Source organism: Panthera leo, chromosome A1 (genome assembly GCF_018350215.1).
Source record: "Panthera leo isolate Ple1 chromosome A1, P.leo_Ple1_pat1.1, whole genome shotgun sequence".
NCBI classification, from domain to species: Eukaryota; Metazoa; Chordata; class Mammalia; order Carnivora; family Felidae; genus Panthera; species Panthera leo.
In genome coordinates, this window is record NC_056679.1 from 235,046,488 (window position 1) to 235,066,546 (window position 20,059).

A 20,059-nucleotide genomic window follows, 5' to 3' on the forward strand; every position below is an offset into this window, starting at 1 on the left:
CCTGTGTCTCTGTGTGTGTTCATCCGGCTTTCCCCGCCCCCACCAGGCTGTGAGCGGGAGGGAAAGGCAGGATTTAAATGTCTGGTGTCTTTAGCCCCTTAGAGGAATGCCTGACACAAAGCAGACTATCTGGAGACGTGTGTTGAATGAATGAACGATCATTATTACCTCACATATCCCATCTATACAAACATTACGGCTATCCTCCGAGCATGGAGTCCCATCTTTGACTTTATTTGACAAAGAAAAGAAGAAATCAAATCCTTCTGCGATACAGTAGAGTTTGCATAAGTGCTGATCTTAAAAAGAAATACACACACAAACACAAATAAGAAAGATACTTAAGCTCTGATCACTTTTGTTCTAAATTTTAGATAGACTTTTTTTTAAGTTTTTTCTTTCTTTCTTTTTTTTTTTCTTTTGCCCATAAAATAACTCCCACACAATATTCATTGCAAAGACATTTCTTTTATGGTTGTCTCATGAGGCTTGGTTTTTGCTTTTAATTTTTAATTTGTATAAGCCTTCACCATTCTTACTCTACGGTGTCCTTTACTGTCCTTGTTCTTTACTCAGTGGTTGGCACATAGTAGGCATTCAATAAATATTTGTTGACTGGAACGACAACATCACTGTTCAACTATTTTACTAGTTTGATGAACTATTCTCTTGCAGAAATGCAAAAGGTCATTACTATTTTGTAGCAATATACACAATTCTCACAGGAAAAATGTAATAAAAGAATTCAAATAATCACCAAATTTATTAAAAGCTAGTGCACTTGGGGTGCCTGGGTGGCTCAGTGGGTTAAGCATTCGGCTCAGGTCATGATCTCATGGTTCGCGAGTTTGAGCCCCACGTCCGGCTCTGCGCTGACAGCTCGGAGCCTGGAGCCTGCTTGGGATTCTGTGTCTCCCTCACTCTCTGCCCCCCCCCCCCCACTCACACTCTGTCTCTGTCTCTGTCTCTCTCTCTCTCAAAAATAAACACTAAAGCAAAAAAATTTTTAAAAAGCTAATGCATTTGATGAAATTTATAATATTTTTAAACTGATAAAAGGAATAACTTTTAGATGAAATCTTCAGAGAATGATGTTTTCTATAAACACAATGACTGTCAAAAAATACTGACACGTGGGGAATGTAGGTATCACCGTATACTTAAGAGTGGCAGAGCCAGTCGACTTCTTTTGATAATCTATTTCAAAGATTTTATGATTTATGTAATTAACATGAACTTTTTTCCCTTCGTTCTTCTTGGTAAAGAAGGGCTGAGTTGATGAAAATATAGTCTGCCTTAGGAATTTTCATGGGCTCAAGACTCATCCACAAATATTTTCTTTATTGTACAGGAGGAGACTCCATTGAATAACCCTAAGAATCAAGGCAAGTATGTGCTTCCATGATTAATGTGTTTATTTCCTGAGATAGGGAAGCCCAGAAGAGCACACGTATTTTGGCCCCGATTTCAAAGTTCTTTCTCCCTTTTTCTCCTGCCTACTTAATTCTCACTGGCTTACATTTTACTGAGTCTGGGAGTAAAAACAACCAAAAATGCTTTGTGGGAAACTGCTTAAACTTCTCCTTCCAGAATTTACTGACTTCATAAAGTTCTTACCATGAAAACATTACGTTTATAAAGTCAGATGAGATTTATGTATTTCTCGACTGTTGCTTGGACAGGATTCCCAGTTTCAAAGAGTGAGGTGACTAGGCATTCTTTGGATTTCTCTTTAAATTATGTCAGCGGAGCTAACCAGGTTCAAGTTCTTTCAGTCTTAAGAACAATAAGTACTTCTCTCACACTGGAGAATAAAATCTTATATATGGTGCAGATAAACTTCTTGGTTTAGAACCAGAGTTTTGAATATACTATACTTGAAAGTCAACTGCTTTTCCAAAAGATACTAAAACTTTTCTTTCATTCTCTGGCAATTGTAAGTGTTCGATGGGTGAGATCGCCCTCAACTACTGTGATTTGTAATTAAAAAGCACTGATCCCTTATCAATAAACCATCCGTTTTGAATGTTTTATCACTTCTTTGAAGATTTCACGGTATGATGCACACACTGTCTATCTGCTTGTTAATTTCTGGCCACACCGCTGGTCAAGTTCAGGTACGAAGCCAGCGGCCAAGGGGCAGGCAGATGAGCCTGTGACAACCACCTCACATAGCGATGTGGTCTATCCGAACACCACAATTCCAACCATGTAATTCTTTAAAGAGTTTTCAGTCACGTAATTCTTTAAAGCACGAGGCTATTCCTAGAAGGGGGGGTTTAAGACTTACCTTGCACTTGAGTGTATGGCTTCCACTTGTAGTGCCACCCTCGGAACCGTTTGCTGTTGTACTCGGCACACTGTGCCGCACGGAAGTCAACGCTATCGTGGGGACATTTCTGACTGTTGCAAAGCCTCAGAGTCCGAGCTGAGCCCTCACAAAACTTCCCTCCGTGCGATGGTCTGGAACATACATTTCGCAATTAGAAACCCTACGTTTGGGGCGTCTGGGTGGCTCGGCTGGTTGAGTGTCCAGCTTCAGCTCAGATCACAATCTCATGGTTCTCGAGCTCGAGCCCCGCGTCAGGCTCGCTGCTGTCAACCCAGAGCCCGCTTTGGATCTTCGGTCTCCCTCTCTCTCTGCCCCTCCCCCACTCACACTCATGCTGTCCCCGAAATGACTGCACGCTAAAACCAAAAAGAAGCCCTACATTTAACAGCTACTCTCCCTTCCCTGGAAATTAGGCTTATTGAAGAGATGAGCAGATCCTGTTATGTTGTTTTCAGCGACCAAGTAAGAAAAGTGTACTTCTAAGGGACCCTGGCACTTTCTCACCCATTAACGACGTGGGCAGTGTTATTCACAAGGTTAGTAGAGCCAGTTAGGGTGTGGAAATGGATCTGCCAGCATCTGTCTGCCACCGACTCCCAGCACCCCTACAGAAGGCAGCGTGACGTCGCCGTTCTCTGCACTCATAGAGGAGGGACCGCTAAGGGAGGGCGGCTCTCCCAGAACCGCACAGTTGACAGCCGGCAGAGTTGAGACTGCCATTCAGGGACTTCGCTGAAGTCACCTTCCACTGGTCGGTGCTGATGGGAAACACCCCCGGCTCACCCCCTAGAATTCACGTGGACGCAGCCATACGACGTGGCGGACCCACTGAGCGTCACATGACAAAGACAGGAATGAAGAGCATCACACGATAAAGACAGGACTGAAGGGCCGTGATAGGAGTCATGTTTTAAGCAAAGTCAGGTGCAAAGGGAGGATTTGGAAACTCCTCTACCCCAGCGCACTGGGGACCGCTTCTGGTGTCCCTGTCTTCTCACAGAAGGTCACAGTGAAACCACATGTTGCAAAGGTAAATATATTTCATGAAGAGCCCAACATCTGGCTTTTTTTTTCCCATGTGAAAAAACAGTTCTTCCTGATTCTTATTCATTTGTGTTCTCCATATCTTCATGATTTACATACTCATTTTAGGCAGACCCTTGGTATTTCGCAGAAATGTGGCTAAAATCCACTTCCTGAGTATCGCTGCTGGGTCTGTTATCACGTGCTATGGTCAGGTCGCTTGAAGCATCTTAAATTATACCAAAGAGATATCGCTGTTTGAGAAATACTTGACTAAAATGACTTTCCTGCTCAGTGATGCTTTTTAATTCCGGCGTAGCTAACACACAGGGTTCCGTTAGTTTCAGGTGTAGGGCAGAGTGACTCGACATTTCCATGCCTCACCCGATGCTCATCACAAGCGCCCTCCTTAATCCCCATCACCTGTTTCACCCATACCCCCTCCCCCCTTCCCTCTGGTGACCATCAGTGTGCGCTCTATAGTTAAGAGTCTGTTTCTCACTTTCTCCCTCTTCTTTTTCCCCTTTGCTTGCTTCTTAAATTCCACGTAGGAGTGAAATCATACAGTATTTGTTTTTCTCTGACTTGTTTCACTTAGCACAAAACTCTCTAGCTCCATCCATGTGGTTCCACCTACTCAGTGATCCCTACACTGCTACGTGACGTACAGATCGATATTACTGAATTTAGGTACACACGCGGCTTGGAAGGTTCACAGCACAGAGATCGCTCGTGAGGAATGAAGTGAGGACGTACTTACTTGGGATTTGCGCACAGGCGGTCTCTGTGAGACACCCCTCCTCCGCAGGTCCTGGAGCAAGGGGACCAGGAAGACCAGTCTGACCAATGGCCATGCGTGGGCTTGGGGCCTTCGTCACCGTATTTCACACACTGTCCTCCCCGGCACCACTAAAAATTAAAAAAGAAAGAAAGGTTGACGTGACTCATGGGTGGATAGGCGGGTCCGGCACCGCTGTGATGTCAGCCGTGGGGAGTTTGGTAGAACGCGCAAGATATCAACATCTGACCTTCAGGTAAGCGTATGGTACAAATACAGTGAGTGGATGTTGCTTCTTTTCCCTTTCCCAGCCTAGCACGGTTTATAAATCCCCGTAGAGGGAAGATACACAGAAGAACCATTTTCTAGCGTCCGAGCTGCTGGAATTCAGCACATGTAATTAAGTGGTGTTGCGCAAACGTTCAGCCTGATCATTCGGCTCTCGGGTGAGTGAACTCCAATCTCTCCGAGAACAACGTGCTTTTCATAGCTCTTTGAGAGCAGACGGGGTCTTGGGTAGAAACGTCCAGCTGGAGGTTCCATGTGACTCAACACCTTGTCATTTCTGGCCGACGCTCTGTGCCGTCACTCCCAAGCACCTGGGCTCCAAGCCTGGAGCCCGGAGGTTATCGGCGGACGCGGGTCGGAGGTCACACTGCTTCCCGGGGAGATAAGACAGCCCACACAGAGCTGCACGTGTCCCCACGCGGCTGGAGATGCCATCAGCTGTCCCTTCTGAAAAGCAACGCTCGTCAATGTCAGTTCACACCCAAAGCCACGTGTTGTCTTTGCTTCCGTCACACGTCAAGGCTACTCATCTCACGCGGTGTTCAATGCTGTTGGTTTTCCACCCATGGTTTGGTGTAGACTTCGACAATCTTCAGGCCATCCGCTGAGAGGAGAAAAGGAAGTTGCTCGTCCCTTGCTGCTGGCCCGCAGGGACCAAGCAGAGCCTGGCCTGAGGGCTGCGGGGTGAGGGACGGGGCCAAGTCCCCTCCCGTCTGGCTCCAAGGTTAGGGCCACCGGATTTGTTCCGAGAGAAAAAATGGTACTTTACAAGAGGAAAATAACAACGCTTCAATTATTCATTGTTGTGTCGGGTGAAAACGTATCAGATGGCTGCCACTTGACCTTTGCTGGCAATTACAAATGGTTTGATTTAATACCATTCAAGGAGGAAAACGTGAACATAAGAAATTCTGAGCCCTGAAACGTCATCCATTCAATTCTTCAATTCTTTCCCACAAGCAAAAAATAAGTCTCTCTTTTGTTACCTCCCTGCCCTCACCCCCAGGTGCTAGAACAAGTCCTGAAGTCTCCCTGACACCCTCAGCCCGGTGAGGGGTGCACAGAAAACAGCAGGGCACCTGCTCCTCAAAGGCCTCGAGTCAGAGGAGAGAAGGAGATGAGAGAAGCAGAAGGCTGGCTCCTGTGGGCTCTGGGCAGGGCCCTGCAGCTGGCAGAGACCGGGAGGGACCGGGAGAGACCGGGAGGGACCAGGAGGGACCGGGAGGGACAAGTCAGGGGTCTGCTGTGGTTGTTTTGTCCCATTTTAAAAAATCACCCAGTCAGAGCTTTCTAACACACAACCCAGAAAATGTGAAAGCAAGAACCAACAAGTTGAACCTCAGAAAATATTTTCAGGTTTTAAAGCCACTCGAAACAATGCTTCTGTTACAGTTTTGGTCGAGCCAACAAAGTGACAGGTGTTTGGGTCCAGTCGCTTTTGCTTCTGGCATGTAAGGATTACTTGAAGAAAATGTGGTTTCACTCTGTTTTAAAAGTACAGCAAATATTTACGTTTATTCTTCCAAATTTTGGGTTTATCCTTTCCTTTTTTTTTTTTTAACGTAAGAAAATAACTGTGCAGATGACGACTTCCTTTTCTTTTGGTCAGTGAGGGCCCACTGCACATGCTCTATTCGTTCTGCTTGTCCACCTACAGGATGTCTGCGGATCATCTGCTGCAGTGTGCAGACGGGGCTCTCCTCCTGCAGGTGGGGTTCTTCAGCCACTGCCCTCTTCACGCACATCTGTGTGGTTTCCAGTCTTCTGCTGTCGAAATTGCTGCTGCCATTGATATTCTTGCCAGTGAAATGCTGCTGCTTTCGTCCGAATATCCTTACAGGACCGTCCCTTTACAAGTTGCTTTTAGGGCATCCAGGTGGCCCAGTCGGTGAAGCATCTGACTCTTGGTTTCGGCTCAGGTCATGATCTCACAGTTTGTGGGTTCAAACCCCGGGGTTGGGCTCTGCACTAACAGTGCGGAGCTGGCTTGGGATTCTCTCTCTCCCTTCTCTCTCTGCCCTCCCCTGTTCGATCTCTCTCTCTGTCTCTCTCAAAATAAACTACAAAAAAAAAATTATTAAACAAAAACTTTCTGGAGGTCTGAGGAGAAAACACCATAACTTCTCCGAAGGAGTTTGGAGGGGGGGAAATGCACGTGGGCATGAAGGTACAGGGGCCCAAACACGTGCATCCACGTGCACACCGACTTTATGTATCAAGTCCACGCAGGTCACAGAGCTGGGGAGCCCACCATGAGTGGGTCGGGGAAGGGCACGTGTTAAGTACGCACATGCCATTTCCACCGAAACACCAGTTCGGTTTCCGGGACCACCCCACGTTTCTCACCATTTGTATTTTATTCATGGACAACGCGGCGTTCGAGGGAAGGCTTCATCTTAGCAAGCGAGATGTCGCGACGCGTGCTCGTTCCTGTTCTGATACTGTCCCCGGAGTCTGCATGGCACATCCAAACCCAGCCCACACGGGAAGCACCCTGATAAGATGCAGCTGCTGACTTGGGGAGCGGGGAGAAAAGGAACCTCAGTATTAGTCCTGCTGCCGTGTGGCCTGGGGCAGGTGACTCCAGTGCTCTGAGCCTGCGTGTCCCCCCGAGAACCTTAGCGATGACGCGTACCACCAGGCCGGGCTGCTCCAAAAATCTGATGTGGTCACACGGGCCAAGCACCGAGCACCGAGTGTCAGATCTGGGTAACATGAGAGCTGGTTTAATTCTACATTAGAGGCCCATGATTGTTAGAGGGCTAGAATCTGCTTTCCTACGCTTTGGACTGTGGTCCCAGCCCCTTGCCCTGGATTCCCCTGGCATGAGAACAAAGGAACCCAGCGTCCTTCCCTGGAAAGGTTCTTGAGTGCCTGAGGGGGGCCGCGACAGACTCGCCCTCACACGGTGGTCGTCAGGGACGCCTGTATTTGAGGTACTCAGGACAGAGCCTCATGCTACAAAATGCAATCAACATCAGCCCCATTTTCCACCACGCGCAAGCCTCACAGGCAGCGCAAGGTGGAAGGAAACAGGCTCCCGTCCAGGAGAAAAGTGCACAGAAGCGGCATGGTTGTAGCCAATCACCCAGAACGCACCGACTGGCACCGGCCAAAGCACTGTGACACTGACGTCTGGGAACACACGCTTCTAGACCGATAAAGCTCAGGGACACACGACAGCCAGTAACACAGGAAGGCACACAATTAACAGCAAAGGGAGATTTCACAGGAGCGCTGACGCCGTCCCGCGTGTATTCTGGCCCAACAAGGGAAATGAACTGAAAATACCAAGAACCACCGATTTGACTGTGCTTTTGCGGTAAATAAAACATAACGAGAATGTATAGGTGATTTTCAGGGAGTGCCAGAGCTAGGGAGTTGGTCCTACAGGAAGCAGGCGACCTGAGAACCCCCCGGGGCCTGCAGCTTCTGCCAATCGTTCCGGAGAGCAGCCTCGTTTTGCAAACTGTCACCTGAAGAGTAAATGTCAACCAACTAAGTGCAGAAGGTTATGATCACCTGTGGCTTACTGCTCAGGCCAATTCCCTGGCGTGCCGCGACCATGTGTGTTTTCCACGTTGTGGCACGCCAGCAGGTTCCTCTCCTCTTCCGAGACTCTAAGAGCATATTTATTACATTTCGTTTGTAAGTAGACTTCATGCCCAGTGCGGAGTCCAACACAGAGCCCAGCGCGGGGCTCGAACGCACAGCCCTGATATCAAGACCTGGGCTGAGATCTCGAGTTGGGCGCTTAACTGACTGAGCCACCCAGGTGCCCCAGAGTTTTATGGGTATGAATTATTTAACTACTGTTGCTTATATCTTTAGAAGGATTTAATTGTGAGTACTCCCGTCTTTGAGGGACTAAACATAGGGGTCTCTGCCGTAGGGGCACTCCCAGCTCTTCATTCCCTCTGTCGGTGTCGCCAGAATTTATCCTGGGAGCACGTGTCAGCACTGTCTGCTAACATGTTTAACCCTTTCTGTCCATGCTCCCATTAAAATACATTCAGGGTGTGATATATTTGCTTTGGAATCTACACGTATGAACCAGTGACATTTAGGCATGAATTTCTCTCTCATGTTCATTAGCATCACTGAAAAGGTCACACGCCTAGCCTTGCAGACATGGTTACGTAATAATTTGGGTCCCGTATATTTCCATCTTTATCAACAGTCTTATATTTTAGATGTGTTTTTTATGTTCATTTATTTGAGGGGGGGGGAGAGAGAGCACGAGTGGGGGAGGGGCAGAGAGAGAGAGGGAGAGAGAGAATCCTAAGCAGGCTCCAGGCCCTGAGCTGTCAGCACAGAGCCTGACGTGGGGCTTGAACCTACAAACCACGAGATCACGACCGGGGCCAAAGTCGGACGCCTAACCGACTGAGCCAGCCAGGCACCCCCTCGATAGTCTTATATATTAAAAAGAACAGTGAAATCACAGGTTTAATCAAAGAAGTCAAAATAATACTCTTGGGTATTAAGATACTTTCAGTTCAATGACAAAATCATCATTCTCTACCAGTGAGTAATAAATGTGCTGCTTTATGTAGTTCTTTTCTCTACCGAAGTGCCTCTCTTTTTTTTTTCCCAGGGGAGACGACAGGTCAGAATGGTCTGCTCCAGGGTCTTCAAATTGATGCTCTGTGCCTTTAACAGCACTACCTAATGCGGGTGCTGCCCACGGTTAAAATATGGTCAAGGGTTTAATGTTTCCCCTTATTAAATACATGCGGTCACCACCTGTCGCCTGGCATCCACATCGATTAGTGGCAGACGGCCCACCAATTACATCATCGGGAAAGGAAGAAGAGGAGAAAGGAGCCCCCTCCCGGTACCAATCTAGATTAAACCCCATCTTCTGACCCAGGGGTAGGTTCGCACATATAAATGAGGAAGACGGGCTGACAAAATACCAGCGCGGGAGGAGGAGAGACGCGTGGGTAGAGAGGCTGTGACATCCGAGCATGACCCATGACCCGAGATTAGGTCCTTACCATGTCATGCCCACAAACGGTGCCTTCTGCTGCAGGCATAAATTTAGTCTCGCATTTCCTTCCAATTCGGTGGCACCACAGGGCTTTGCAGATATCCTACCGGGGAGAAAAGGTCATTAGTGTCACAAATGGTCCACAAATCTACAATAAAATATCACTGAATGACTGAAGGGGAAAACGGCGGATATAAATTAAAAGCGGGTTAGCAGCAGCACATGAAAATGGTAAAGAAGAAAGAAGATTCAGAGACTCATGTTCTAGACTCGGCCCGACTTCATTCCATCCCTGAAGCTTTTATTTATTCATATGTAGTTATGATCAATTTGACACAATGATGTACTTTTTAAATTTTTTTAAGTTTATTTATTTTGAGAGAGAGAGAGAGAGACAGAAAGGGCATGTGTGAGCAGGGAGAGAGGCAGAGAGAGAGAACTCCAAGCACAGAATTCAGTGTGCCGTCAGCGCAGAGCCTGACCTGGGGCTCAAACTCACGAGCCATGAGATCATGACCTGAGCCAAAATCAAGACTCAGACGCCCAACTGACTGAGCCCCCCGGGCGCCCCACAAAATCATCTTTCCTAAACTAACAAGTAAAATAGGCTGAATCCCGAGGTTGGAGCACACTACAGAAATTGAAAAGATTCGATAAAGCCTAACACTGTATAATTTATTCTTTCACCTCTCCAAGTGTGAATCCTCATTTCTAAATTAAAGTTGATTATGAAATTTTCTCACTTGCCCATCCATCCACCCACCCACTCACCATCCCCAATCCTTTTTCTTAATTATTATTAAAGTTTATTTATTTACTTTGAGAGAGACAGAGACAGCGTGGGGCGGGGGGGGGGGGGGGGGGGGGGCGGATCCTAAGCAGGCTCTCAGCTGTCAGCCCAGAGCCCAATGTGGGGTTCAAACTCATGAACCTGAGATCACGACCTGAGCTGAAATCAAGAGCTAGACGCTTCACCAACTGAGCCACCCGGGCACCCCCATCCTCAACCTTTGATGAAGGCCTAGAATATGCCAGTTGCCTTGCTAGGAGGGAGATTCCATAAGGAATATGACCCAGACCCACCCTCTCAAGCACGGTCTAATGGGGTAAATTTGCTGTAAGTCACCATATCGTGCAAGCAGGAAGACTCAGGAAAGGACACACGGGAAGATATGATGCCTCAGCCAATTCCTGAGCTTACGGACTTTGTTACGAAAGAGGGGATGACATTCAAGGGAGAAAGAACAAAGGGTTTGGGCAGAGGAAGGAAGACCCACATGGCTGATAGGGCAGTAAAATAAAACAAGATCTGAGATTTACACACAGTGAAAGTCTCTCCAAGTTCAAGGAATCAGTTTTCCTTTCATAGCTTTCTACGCCCAAAGGAACATCCTAGAGAGGGGCGAGAGTAAGACTCAGAAAAGGATGGAACCTTCAGGAACGCTGGTGGGAGCTTCAAACGCACAGGAGGCTAACGTTTCTTAAATGATCTGCACAACTGTTCTGGAGATGTGAACCGGCGTTCAGTCGCTAAGCATTACTGGGGCAAATGTGTCACGTCGGTGGCGAATGCCTCTCACGAAATCGGCATGTTGAGTTGGGGGCCTCTGTTCTTGGCCAGAACAGCGTTTACAGATCAGAGCCGTAAGCAGACCTCAAGGAATCCGTAAGAGCAGGGGCCCGAGCGTCTGCAACCCTCCAAAGAGACAACTGCAAAGCGCTGGCTTGCAGGGTGACGACTTGATAGGATACCAGGATATAAATAAAGCTCCCTTGAATTCAGAGCCCATGGACGCAGGCTCGATGTCTGGGTGGGAAAGCGGTGGATCAGAACCAGAGTCTGTCCCGCAGTGGGAGGCAGGCGTCGCCGCCCTGGAGCGGTGGCTCACCATGAGTTCCGGAGGCTGGGTGTGGACACGTAAGCCAATGAAGGCACAAGTGGATGAATGGATGAAGAAATGAATGGGCGGATGGGAACGAGGTAGCTGCTCCCGTGGTCGGGTCACATGGGAGATGGACACGGTGGTTGGGCAGAGAGTCCAGGCTTCCGGGAAGGGAGGCACATCGGTGTGGACTGGAAGGGCAGATCCGGGCAGGCAGGACCCGGTGTCCGCCTCGTACGCTTGAGGATGGGAAGCCCCCCACCGTCCCGCTCACGGCCTGTCCTGGGAGCTAAATGCAGTGGTTGTCGTTAACACCCCCAACTCAGGCCACTGCCCCGGGGGCACCAAGCGCAACACACGTTTCCCTCACTCCACGGGTGGGAGGTGACTCCAGCCCAAATTCCGCTCTGCCGGGCTTCACGGCCGTGGCCTCAGGGAGCGGGTGCTACCAACGGATGGGGCAGTTTCAAAGACTATCCAAGACGATACAACATAAATGGTGTTTTAAAATGTTAAATTAGGGCTGCCTGGGTGGCCGAGTCGGTTGAGCCGCCGACTTCAGCTCAGGTCATGATCTCACGGTCCGTGAGTTCGAACCCCGTGTCGGGCTCTAGGCTGACAGCTCAGGGCCTGGAGCCCGCTTCGGATTCTGTGTCTCCCTCTCTCTCCGCCCCTCCCCCATGCACGCTCTGTGTCTCAAAAATAAATAAACATTAAAAATTTTTGAAATGTTAAATTATTCCGGTGTATTTGACATAGCTACCTGACACAGAGCTCAATACCTAGCTGGCTTTCAATAAACGCTTTCTGAGTGAGCTGAACATCTGTCAGTTTATTCCTGTGGAAACCTTGGATGGAATGAGCGGGAACATTTTTCCTATGGAAGGAAATTAATAACGGTCAATGAGATGCGATTGTAAAAACACCTAAGAAGACATAGGCAGGGTACCTTATGTATGAAAATACTAGATCTAGACCCTACTATTTAACGTATTCTCACAATATTCTCCCATCGTAGTTTTCGGGAACATTCTGTAGAATACAGAACTATGAATGGAAGATACCATTAAAGGTGATTTTTTTTTTTTTTTTTTTTTTTTTTTTTACTTTACTAAGGACAAAGCTCTCAAATACAGGAGGTGGATGATAGCTTGCCCCTAAGGCACGTGACCCACGAACTCAGTCTATGCCTGGCTTATGCCGCCTGTGTATTTCAGCCCATCCTGGAACCGGCTTGATCCCCAACGCAGTACTCCAGGCCAAAACAAATCACAAGAGTGAGAAGAGCCTTGAAATATCATATAATCCATGCTGTTTTCCAACATAGCAAAACGTATTTGAAACCTTGGTACCCTACAGATGTAACTGACGTTTAACAAAAATGTGACACTCTAACCTGGAAAACACATGAAACTTCTAGCGTCTCAAAGAATTAGGTAATAAAATGACCACGAAACAACCGAACAACCAAAAACCGATGACACCCTCCCACTTTTATCATACTTTGACTTAACTGCTAACTTCTGGACATAGTGTGCAAGGATTGTATTAAATTAACCATTATTGTTATATGTCATTACATCCTTTATTAAATTTCAGGGTCCTCTTGGAACAAAGACCCTATTAAATCACACGTCTAGGGTCAAAGAGCTGGAATGTAAGACATGCTGGGTGTGGGGGGAAGCTCCCAGTTTCACTACAGTACCCAGGACACAAAGGGGATCAGGTTTCCAAGTCACTCTGGCAGTCTGCATCTCAGACCAGGGTCAGGCCACCAGGCACCGCTGATGTTGATGCTGACGGGGCAGGAGAGGCGCTAGATGAAGACACGATGCGAACACACGCGATGAAGACGTGACAACTAACACTTGACTCGGGGAGGACAAAGCTAAAGGCACATGGAAAGTCCACACTTGCTTTCATCTTTGCAGCTAAGGGGCAGGGTCTTTAACGAGGGCACTCCCTTGCGAGACTGTCCTCCAGTTTCAGAGCTTACGTGCATGGCGCATCTGAGTGGCCCAGTCGGTTAAGCGTCCAACTCTTGGTTTTGGCTCAGATCGTGATCTTATGGTTCGTGGGTTCGAGCCCCACGTCGATCTGTGTGCTGTCAGCTTGAGGCCAGCTTGGGATTCTCTCTCCCTCCCCACCCCACGCCCCCTCTGCTGCTCTCTCTCTCTTTCTGTCCCTTCACCCTCTACCCTCAAAATAAACAAACTTAAAAAAAAGAGCTACGTTTATGAAGACCGGTTTCAGTCCTACTGACTTGGTTAAGTTCAACCTCACTATCCAACACCACAAATAAAACCAACATTCTCAGAGGGCAGCGTTGGGGATTTCCACACTGTGACTTCGGCACTACCAGATCCATTATCTCAAACTGTCTGTATCAGACTCTCCAAAAATACAAACTGAAATCCCATTTACAAATGATGTTACAATGGGATCTATAAATTATTGCAATTATTTATTTTTGTTTTTGAAGAAGTCGGGTTCTTTCGTCACTAATTCCAATGATCCCTATGCAAGTCCTCAGAGGGCAGAGAAAGCCATGGCCATATATGTGCGTGAATTCATACATGAGTGTGTAAACACGCATACACCATATACACATCTATTTATTCCAGAGACAGATACATATGTGTTCACATTATTCATTAACTTGTCCAAACTAAATAGCAGAGGGACTTAAAGAGCGCTTTTCTAAAATAGCATCCCTCTGTCTATCCCCCTGCTCAGCAAATGTGCAATTGAGAAGCCCTTACGTGTTAGTTGCGGGATTAGGCACCAGGTAACTTGTAAACTCTGGATCTTTATACTTCAACCTAACAAAACAGACCCATTTCATAAAATTTCAGAAGGAGTTCATTTACATTTTTTTAAATGTTTATTTATTTTTGAGAGAGAGACAGAGAGAGAGAGAGACAGAAAGTGAGTGGGAGAGGGGCAGAAAGAGAAAGGGAGACACAGAATCCGAAGCAGGCTCCAGGCTCTGAGCTGTGCTCAGCTGTGCTCAGCTGAGCGGGGCTCAGCACAGAGCCCCGACACGGGGCTTGAACTCACGGACCGTGAGATCATGACCTGAGCCGAAGTCGGATGTCTAACCAACTGAACCTCCCAGGTGCTCCGGGAAGGAGTTCATAAAAAAAAATTAAATTTTATTAATGAAAATATTCTGAGATGCTTTACTTCACTTGGAAGATACTTTAAGTGTTGCACCATAACTAAATTTGAGATTCAGGATCCTAGAGATTGTGGCCACACAAATGGTACTTAACTTAGAAAATACGTCACGTTTATTTATGCTGAAAAACAGCTTTACATCATAGGGAATGAGCTGACCTCACTGATTCTAATGGATGTATTTCTGTTTAACTTGGGAAGACATTTCCTCCACGGTCCATGATGACGTTAACTGGTACCAGGATTACTTCTCTGCACACAAAAACTACGTAAAACTGGACAAAATATTTGGGCCAATTGTTCTGGACTTTGCAACAGGCAGCACAGTAGTGTCCCTCAAGAGAAGGGAAATTTGTAATTTGAGTGACACCGCGGCCCCGTCAATCTGCCTGGAGCACCTTGCTGACCGTGGTGCAGAGGTGGGTCCCAGGCAGATAATGCAGTCCCTCCGAATGGACGGTGCAGAGATCAGAGCTGGGCCTGCAGAAGGAGCCAGAATCCATGAGAATATGTGGGACCAGAAAAGAAAAAAGCCACATTAAGCTGGGGGCTGCAGGTGCCTGCCTGAGGATTTCCTGAGGTCCCTCCTGATCCGTGGGGTGAATGGCTGACATACTACATGATGCTTCGTGTGGCCCAGCACGAGGCAGCAGCTTTGGGCTAAGAGCTGACAGGCTGGAGGACAGAGGCCACACCGTGCTGGGAGACACCAGAGTTTGGGCCCGCCTGTGGTGGAGAGACCTCAGTGAGCAGTCTGGGCCCTCAGGGGAGAGCCTGAAGTCCACGTGTGCTGAGTGAGAACCACACTCCAGAGCACAGGCTTTGCCCTTGGGCTAAGGACAGACTGAAAGAGAGGCGCCCTAGGGAAGAACCAAAGAAAGCCTCAAAGGGTCAAGGGATCACCTATTCACATAAATTTATATAACATAAAGTGATCATGTATTATATTATAAATAGACTCAAGGCTATAAAGGAAAAAGTAGACAGAATGAATGAAAAAAATGGGAAATTCCAGTAGAGAGATATAGACTGCAAAGAACTAGACGGTATTTCTGGCAACTGAAACTTAAAATAACCCAAACGTAGAGCTTGCTGAATTGTCTAGACAAGTGACTAGGGAGGGCAGAAGCTACAGATGATGACCGGCTTTTTACCAGAAACAACGGAGTCCAGTTGAAAGTGGAATTATATCCTTCAAATTTTTAAAGGGTAAAAATACAGAAAAAACTGTTGAGAATTCTATATTGAGAAAAACTATTCTTCAAAGTGGTGGGTGAAATAATGACATTTTCAGAGAGAAAAGCTGACATGCTCTGTGGCTAGCCGATGCAGCCTATAAGGAACGCTAAATCGGGTCCTTCGGGCCAAAGCAAATGATATGATTTGAAGCCGATCCATAAGAATGCATAAGTACTACGTGGTAGATGGGTGGGTGAATGTGAAAGACGGTCCAATTTTATTTAAAAGTAACTCCCTGTTGGGGCACCTGGGTGGCACAGTCCGTTGAGCGGTTGAGCGTCCGGCTCTTGATTTCGGCTCAGGTCACGACCTCCGGAACCGTGAGACCTGTCCCCGCATCGGGCTCCGAGCTAACAGTGCAGAGCCTGCTTGGGAGTCTCTCTCTGCCCCACCCCTGCTCACACTCTCTCCTTCTCCCTCAAAATAAATAAATAAACGTTTAAAAAATAATAATAAATTAAAGTATCCAAAGCAGGCTCTGGGCTGTCAGCACAGAGCCTCAATGTGGGGCTCGCTCTCACGGTTTCCGAGATCATGACCTGAGCCGAAATCAAGAGCCAGTCGCTCGGCCCTTGAATGGACTGGGCCACACGGGCATCCCGTAACTCCCTATTTTAAAACAAACATTAGAACGTTGTGTCAGGTGGCTTGTAACATGCACAGAATAAAATATGTGACAACAGTACAGTGTGAAGGAGGGCCACGTGGACTGACTTGTTGTAAGGATCTTGCATTTTACATAGAGTGGCACAATGTTAATTCTACATACGCTGTAAATTAAAGATGCAGCTATAATCGTTAGAACGACCACTAAAAACTAGTGTTAAGAAAGTATGGCTGAGATGTAAATTGAGAAAAAATAGAATTTTTAAAAGCAAGTTTACTCCGAAAGGAAAGAGGGAACTAAAAAAGAAGTGTGAGCGTGATGCCTGGGTGGCTCAGTCGGTTCAGCATCTGACTCCGGCTCAGGTCATGATCTCATGGCTCCTGGGTTTGAGCCCCACATCGAGCTCTGTGCTGACAGCTTGGAGCCTGGAGCTTGCTTGGGATTCTGTGTCTCCCTCTCTCTCTGCCCCTCCCCTGCTCGTTCTCTCTCTCTCTCTCTCTCAAAAATAAATAAAACATTAAAAAAATTTAAAACAGAAGCGTGGCCAATAGGAAACAAAATTTAAAACCAACCAATACAATTCCTCACGTTAACTTAATAAGCGAGAGAAACTATATAACTACATCAACAGACGCAGAAGACGTTTCCCAAAAGTCAACGCACTTTTGTGATAAAACCTCTCAACAATCTAGGCCCGAAAAGGAACTTCGTCTGTTTGATAAAGGGTAACTATGTAAAACCAACAGCTAACATCATATTCGTTTTCTATTCGTCACTGAAGTTTCTAATCGTAATTGCAATGTAGTTAACGCACGGTGTTAGTTTCGGGTATACAATACAGTGATTCAACAGCTCTACACTTTATTCAGCGCTCATCCCAGTGAGTGTGCCCCTAACTCTCCTCACCTGTTTCACCCCCTACCCCCAGCTCCCCTCTGGTACCCTGTTCTCTAGAGTTAAGAGTCAGCTTCTCTGTCTCTCTCTCTTCGGTTTTGTTTCTTAAATTCCGCGTGTGATTGAAATTACACGGTGTTTATTTTTCTCTAACTTATTGCACTTAGCATTATATTCTCTAGCTCCATCCATGTCACTGCAAATCCTTTACTTGGCAATTACAAAGCTCCAGGATAGGCCAAGTGTACCTAAGGTGCTGGGAATCAGAGCAACGGTTGCCTACCGGGGTGGGGAAGGGACTGAATGGGAGAGGGCATGAGGGAACTTTTCGGCTTTACAGAAGTAAGCCACATCTCGGTCAGTGTGCTGGTAACACACTGTGTTACAAACGTGGGTAAACACATTGGTGATTCACTGCATGTAAATATCTCCTCAGTGATGAAAGGTGTACTGCATTTAACTTCTGGGACTTTCCAAGTGGCGCTAGGGTACCCTGGATGCCACCGCCCACGGTCACAGAGCAAAAATAATGTGGAAACCAGAAGCGTGCTGTAGGAAATCCCACCTTCAAAAAACCAATTAGTGTTATGCTCCTTTCCCTTAACCAACGGAAGAATAACACGCAAAATTCTTAGGGATTTCACCCGTTCTGCCCATGAAAGAGGACAACATTAGGAATACGTGCTGCTGGTGACTGACTTATCGCTCTTCTTTAAGGCTGAGATTACCCAGCCGAGGGGACGAGAATCCAGTTCTGGCACATGGATTGTAATTGATCTTAGGGGGAGCTCTCCTTGAGTTTAGAAGAAAAGAGATTATCACGTTAGATTTCAATTGGAAACTTTCCCGGCGCATTATGAAATGGTGGAGGTTTCTGGAGGATGGTATTTTTGTCTGTTTTCCTCTCGATTTCCTTATAAACTACAGTAAGAGAAATCTCAAAAATAGTGGCTTTCATTTAACGTATGGGTCCCTTCCCTTGTGGCTCGGTACAGAAAGTTCCTAGATCGCCATCGGTCTGCCCGTCCAGCACAAGCACACGTCTCTGCCATATGTGGGGTTTATGTTAGGAAGCCACGCCAGTGATGGCCCCGGGCTCAGTGGAGGAGATAGCAGCTTCGAGGAGAGACTTCTCTAGCAATCCCGTATTTGGGAAATATAATAATCAGAAGCCCTAGATAGGCTGCTTCTCCATAGTAAGTTCCGCTTACATCTAAGGAAGATAGAGCAGGGCGGTGCTGTTTGCTTAACAGCGTTTGAAAAAAACGCAGAGTATTAGTTAGCCAACTTACACCAACCAAAGGTTACTGCTGAGCTCCCACGTGATAAATCAGAAAGAAAGAGCTGAACTAACGGGCCAAGTCAGTTCTCCAGTGAAAACTGATACCCACACCAGTATCTACCATCACTTTCTTTGCCAGTAAAACATGTGTTTCCTGTTATAGGAGACCAGCTTTCACATACAGGATTTGACATTTGGTAGGTACCCAATAAATGCGGAATCCATCAATGTCCGGTACACTGAATAAAACGGTTTTATGAGTCACATTGCACTGAGCACTTGCCAATAATCACTTGCCTTTTTGAAATCCAGCATGCAGAGTTTGGCTTTCTCTCCAAACTGCCACTTGCACTGAGTGTTCGCATCGTACAACTCTCCCGGCAACTTCTCAGGATACTTGTACTCCTTCACAGGCTTCGGCTGATCAGCAAGGCACAGAGCTTGGGCAGTGCTGAAACGCAGAGGAGAGATGGTGCTGCTCGTGATTCCGGAAGACTTACCAGAGATACGCACTGAGTTACGCCTTGATATTCTCATGCAATCTGACAACACAGCCCGAACAGAGAGGAGGGGGCATTTTTCTCCTGGGGTCTGACATCAATCTCGATTATCTTTGGATCCGGGGGCCACATGGCCTCAAATTGCTCATAATGCATCTCATCTTTTCCAGGAGGGCAATTTGTTCTTCATCAGATTTCTCCAGCTTATCACGGGGCAGAGGGAAACGGAATCGCACAACCAGATGGACAATGGGAGAAGCTCCAATGGCAGGCACCTTTTATGTATGCTTCTTGCCACGAACGATCAACAGATGGCAATGCGCACTGGGCAAGGCAAACACAATCAACCTCAAAGACTAGAATTTTCTTTCTTTTCCTCCCTCCATTCTTCCTTCCTTTCCTTCCCCCCCTTCCTCTCGTCAGTCCCTCCCTCCTTCCCTCCCTTCTTTCCTTCCCCGGGGCCAGGGACCACCTGCACCACAGCTCACAGCCTCCGGAGGTTTGCCATGGAACACAGCAGCAATTTCTACCGGCAATGCTCTACACTCACGCTAATTTCTGACTCGATTCCCAAGTCAAGGAGGAAATTAACTCTGCCTAAGTTCACTAGCAGATGGCTAAAGACCAACTAATGATTTTTTCCTACACAAACACGGTATTCCCTTCCCTACATGCATAGTTAAAATTTTTGCATTTGGAGGAAGGGAAAACAGTGTTTGCACGTAGCAACTAAACTTTACTTACAAATTTCAACAAGCAAAAAACTCCCCCACCCCTGCATATTCTCAACATACTGACCAAGAGCAGACCCACCCACGCATCCCTACACTTTGCTTTGTGTGGTCACCCACCTTGACCCGATCATTTGGGCCTCAGTCTCCATGGCCCAGTCCCAGATCCCACTGCCTTGGAGTCCACGCATGCATACCTTCAATTAATACCCACACACGAAACACAAGGGGTGGTACCAGTTAACCGTGGTAAGACATTAATCCCACATACAAGGAGGTCAGAAGCCTTTTGAGAGCAAACAGGAGGGACTTAGCAATTCTGGAACTCC

At 47.1% G+C, this 20,059-nt stretch overlaps 1 protein-coding gene across 1 annotated transcript in view; it reads right to left on the reverse strand.

The window, feature by feature from the left end:
* ADAMTS16 (ADAM metallopeptidase with thrombospondin type 1 motif 16) overlaps positions 1–20,059 on the reverse strand; it is a 158,144-nt gene that overhangs the window by 68,294 nt on the left and 69,791 nt on the right. Inside the window, exons 10-14 of the mRNA XM_042953519.1 lie at positions 18,797–18,950; positions 9,422–9,517; positions 4,116–4,264; positions 2,291–2,463; positions 169–299 (exon numbers count right to left, since the gene is read on the reverse strand). Coding sequence (XP_042809453.1) covers positions 169–299; positions 2,291–2,463; positions 4,116–4,264; positions 9,422–9,517; positions 18,797–18,950 — 703 coding nt within the window. The remainder of the gene's footprint in view (positions 1–168; positions 300–2,290; positions 2,464–4,115; positions 4,265–9,421; positions 9,518–18,796; positions 18,951–20,059) is intronic.